Raw genomic sequence first — 4,806 nt, 5'->3', positions numbered from 1 at the left:
CAGTGTCTTCACTTGTAAAATGTGGATAATAATATATGTACTACTTACATCACAGGATTTTGAAAGCACTGTGTAAACCTTAAAGCACTATATAAATGTGAGTTGTTATTATTGTTGTTGTCGTTGTTGTTGTTGTTGTCCTTGTTTCTCTGCACCCTCCCCCAGCTTTCCATGGAGGACACAACCTCCATCCTTCCCAAGCTTAAGCGGAACTCCAATGCCTATGGTATTGGGGCCTTGGCCAAGTCGTCTTTCTCAGGTGAGACCCCAGTCCTGAGACTTATATAGCACCTTCATACACAAGGAACTATCCTCCCAACAATCACACGTCCCCTTATCCTTGGCACCTATTGCCAACTCTGTCCATTTTCTCCCAATGCCATCCCTATGTTTGCTTCTAGACTTTCCCTCTCAGAGTCTTCTACCTATCCTTATTGCCCTTTGAGAAATTGTCCCTCATTGGTAGCACCCTGAGGTAGTCCTACATAATAAGGCTCCATTGGTTGGGGGTCATGGATTATGGGTGGTTCGGAGGGTCTGTCTTGGAGCCTGAGTAATAGCCTGGAGGGAATGGGTACCTTTGGCTTCTTAGGGATCTCACGGAGCATGAAGGACCATGTTACAAAGCCTACAGCCATGGGGCAAGGTCGAGTGGCCCACATGATCGAATGGCAGGGCTGGGGGAAGGCTCCAGCCGCTCAACCACAGCACAGTCATGAGTCTGTCCGAAGGGATACAGATGCCTACTCTGACCTCAGTGATGGCGAGAAGGAGGCTCGATTCCTTGCAGGTATCTTCATGCCTAATCATGGACATCCTCAACCAACTCCATGGCCCCAGACATACATCACTCAAAAGTCTCCCTGGAACTCTCACCCTGACCTCTCCAGCTCAAGTCTTCCCATACTGGGGCCTATCCTATTCAGATTTATATGGGATATGAGTGCCTATTTGCCATAGAATATTTCTCTTTCTGGTCTCACATTCACTCCATGTGACTCCCTTGATGCCCTATATCTGCACACAAAGACAAAGGTTGTTCCCAAGAGGCCACTGTTCAAACACATTATCCAAGGAGACAGGAGGATAGTGGTGATCCTTCATCTATTAGCACACTGTCACAAAATAGTTTATCAAATTAACTAGCTATGGCAAGTAATGGGAGTAGCATTGAAAGTACAGTCCTAAGGGCATGAGATACGGGACAGGCAAGTTTTAGTTAGCGGTAAAATCAGGTTTGAATCATAGCTGTGTACCTTACTAGTTGTGTAATCTCCAGAAAGTCACTTTAACTCTGCACCTCAGTTGGGGAATATGGAGAACTTGCTGGAGAGGACATGCCGGGATGGCAAGCCATAGAACAGGACTCTGAGCCCTGGCTAAAGGAGCAGACTTAGAGTGTTGGGTCAAGAAGAACTTGGAAGGCATGGAAATATTAATATAGGAGAGAAGTCGATTTAATGAGGAATTTGGACCTAGCAACATAAAATTTGCCATTTACAATTTTCCTTAGAGTCAGCACCCCTAAACTTAGCTAGTCCCTAAAGAAATTCTCTCATGTCTCCCTTCTACCATGAAGACCTTTGAAGCCCCCTAACCCCAATTTACCTACGGAGTCTCTCCTGAAGATGTTGAACTGTGGTCTGTTAGGAGCTTCTCACAGAAATTCCCTAATCCTCATTTCTAGAAACACTCAAACATGAACACCTGACTATCTCCAGTCCCAATCTCTAGAGTACATCCCCCTTGGTTCCAACTTCCTTAATCCCCAGGGACTCCTTACCAGGAACCTCTACCCTTTTCACTTAGAATTTCTCAATTGCAACACCTAGGAATTTTTCCTCATTTTTATCCCTGATTTGAGAGCTGTATTGAGGTGACCCCAGTTCTATGTCTATGTTTGGAAGTGTTTGCTATGATAACTCATCCTATTTCTTCCCCAGGGGTCATGGAACAGTTTGCTATCTCTGAGGCTACACTCATGGCTTGGTCTTCCATGGATGGTGAAGACATGAGTGTTAATTCCACCCAGGAGCCATTGGGCTGCAACTACAGTGATAACTACCAGGAGCTGATGGAAAGTCAGGGTGAGAGATGGTTCCAGAACCCTATTTCCTAGAGATCAGGACCTCTTCCTGACTCCTGAGACCTCCCAAACCTTGTCATTTCTACTCAGACCACAATGGGCATTCTAGTTCTTTTAGTCTTTTCTAGTACCCATTGCTCTGTGCTTCCCCCACATGCCCTCTATATTCCCCATGACCCCCATATGACTTTATTACCTGCCTGTAACCTGTGTGACCTCCCCTTCTTATATCCTTCTCTTCACAGATGCCCTGGCCCAGGCCCCATTGGATGGATGGCCACATTCCTATGTATCTCAAGGCATGTACTGCTTGGGTTCTTCAGATGCCTGGGAGGCAAGTGACCAGTCTCTCATAGCCTCTCCAGCCACTGGTTCCTACTTTGGTCCAGCCTTTGATGACTCCCAGCCCAGCCTGCATGAAGTAGGGCCTTCCCAACCTCCACCTGGGCACTTAGCCCAAGAGCCCCAACCTTTACTGGGAGGAGACCCTGACTGGGCTCCAGGCGTGGGTGGAATGGACTCCACAAGGGATCTGCCTGAGAAGAGACAAATGCCTGCTGAGGAGGAGGAAGATGCAGGATGCCGGGATCTGGAATCATTGTCCCCACGAGAAGAGCCTGAGGCATCTGCTATCATCAGTCGGAAAGTATCAGATGTTACATCCTCAGGGGTACAGTCTTTTGATGAGGAGGAGGGAGAGGCCAACAATTAGTTCCCTCCCATCCATGTGCTCCTGCCCTCCTCTCCTCAATTTTACCAGAGGGGTATGGCTGCATCAAACATCCTGAGGGCAAAGGGGATCAGCACAGCCAAGGCAGGGTCATAGGGCACTGAGGGACCCAGGAGTTCCCAATGACCCCAGCAATGGAGGGCATCAGGAAAGAAATTAATCCTGCTTAAGATCCAGAGACTATTGGGCTGATAATTGAGACAGAGACACAGCCGTATGGATATGGAACCTTGAGCAAACAATATCAAGGCTGTGACTATGGTATATGGGGCCTGCAAATACTGATCTATACTGTAGATGAAGCCTGTGGCAATGGAGATGGAGATAATGTCTGTGGATGTTAGAGATTGGATAAGGAATAGAGAGCCTGTGGATACAGATTGGACCTTAATTCTTCATTCCCTTTAATTTAGTCTTCCAGGCCTGAGCTCTTGGCAGCCTAGATACCTCCTTGCCACCCTCCCAGTATGGCTTATTCTTCAGACTGTTCATTGTGGCCATGGTACCAGCTTATTCCTACCCTAGGGAGCAGATCACCTGGTCACTAGGCCATGGTTCTAGTGGATGCCATTTCAAGGGACCCACTTTTGAAGTGGGTACAGAAGCTACCCAGAAAGAAGAGTCCCCATCTTGCTAATGGTTATATGGCTCTCTTCTTGGAAGAAACTTGCAATGCCAAGATAAAGAAGCTGCCTTCAGGTAGAGGTTGAGGATCAATAATGTGTTTGCCAGGATACTTGGACATGTCCAGTTGTGATTCATCCAGGTAAAAAGGACATCATTGTGCAGGTCAAGAACTTGTCCTGAGACAGCAGTATCGCCTGCTGGATCTGGCTTGGCATCTGGGATGTAGAACATGCTTTGGTCAGAGAGGTGATTCCAAGGCTCTAAGGGCTGCCCTAACTGGGTTGGTAGCTGCAGCATTGATTGGCCTTTGGTGTCAGCCTTCTCTTCTTCCATCCCCATCTCCCCTGCCCCCCTGGCTTCTGCCTGGGGAGCCTGCCCCCGGGCAGAGACGTGGGACATAGCCTCAGTATACTGATTCAGGTGCCCTGGCAAGGGGGCTGAGCTTTGGGGCTGTGTCCCCCATCCATTCCCCTCTCTTCTCTGGAGCTGTTTACACTTTTCTCTTTGCCTTTTCTACATTTTTATATCTTCTTGGGGACTCAGGGATGAGCGAGATGGTGGGGTTTGGGGGGACCTAGTGTCTAAACTGGAGTGGGGTCATTTGCTGGGAATGGAGTCAGTATAGTCACTTGGCAATTCTGCCCCTTTATCTAGAACCCCACAGAGTGCTATTTATATGGCTTAACCCTTCCCACTCCAGACTGATAGGCAGTGGATCAAGTGTCTCCCATCATAGGCGGGGGACTTATGGTGTGGCACATACTCCAGAAATCATCATTCTCTTGCATCCCCAGTGTTTAGGTTGCTCTGGGATCCCTTGGGTCTACTGTGGGACCAGTTTGAGTCTAGGACCCCAGGGCTTTGATAGGGTGTTCAGAGACCTAAAGGGGAGGAGTGGAAAATGAGGCAGCTACTAGGGGACTGGACAGGTGATAAAACTGGACTCTGCCCTCCTATATCTCCCTTCTTCTGTATGGACATACTCCTCTATACCTCCAGTGTGCCACTCATTATGTAAATTCTTGGCAAAAGGAGGCACCCTGGAAAGGAGGAAAGTCTAAGGAATCAATTAAGGTGCCATATCTCCATCCTCCCCTCTCCCTCTGCTCCCCAGCAACCAGCCTTTATGTCAGTGCTCCTGCGTATGTTATGTGGCTTGCTACATTTTTGGGAGATGCTCTTTCCAGTTGTCCTAGGCCTGGTCACAGATGCCCATGAGGTTCTTCTGATTATCCTCTGGAATTAGGGGGCTTGGGATGGCTGTCTCCCTGTTCTGTAACTACCCTCTTCCACCAAGCACATGGCAGATCCGATCTAGCTGTCTCCTCTGGGGTTGGAAGGCTTGGAGAAGAAAGGGAGACAG

At 48.3% G+C, this 4,806-nt stretch overlaps 1 protein-coding gene across 2 annotated transcripts in view; it reads left to right on the top strand.

The window, feature by feature from the left end:
• The window catches only part of FAM131B (family with sequence similarity 131 member B), an 8,212-nt gene extending 3,429 nt beyond the window's left edge, over positions 1-4,783 (top strand). The window contains exons 4-7 of one of the 2 annotated variants that reach the window (XM_027841299.1): positions 166-259; positions 593-790; positions 1,944-2,087; positions 2,332-4,783. In XM_027841299.1, coding sequence (XP_027697100.1) covers positions 166-259; positions 593-790; positions 1,944-2,087; positions 2,332-2,798 — 903 coding nt within the window. In that variant the 3' untranslated portion in view covers positions 2,799-4,783. The remainder of the gene's footprint in view (positions 1-165; positions 260-592; positions 791-1,943; positions 2,088-2,331) is intronic. The other variant, XM_027841298.1, reaches the window with a different exon arrangement.
• The last annotated feature ends 23 nt before the right edge of the window (positions 4,784-4,806 follow it).

Source organism: Vombatus ursinus, unplaced genomic scaffold (genome assembly GCF_900497805.2).
Source record: "Vombatus ursinus unplaced genomic scaffold, bare-nosed wombat genome assembly UNPS02014858.1, whole genome shotgun sequence".
Classification (NCBI taxonomy): Eukaryota; Metazoa; Chordata; class Mammalia; order Diprotodontia; family Vombatidae; genus Vombatus; species Vombatus ursinus.
This window is presented reverse-complemented; position numbering and strand designations above follow the sequence as displayed.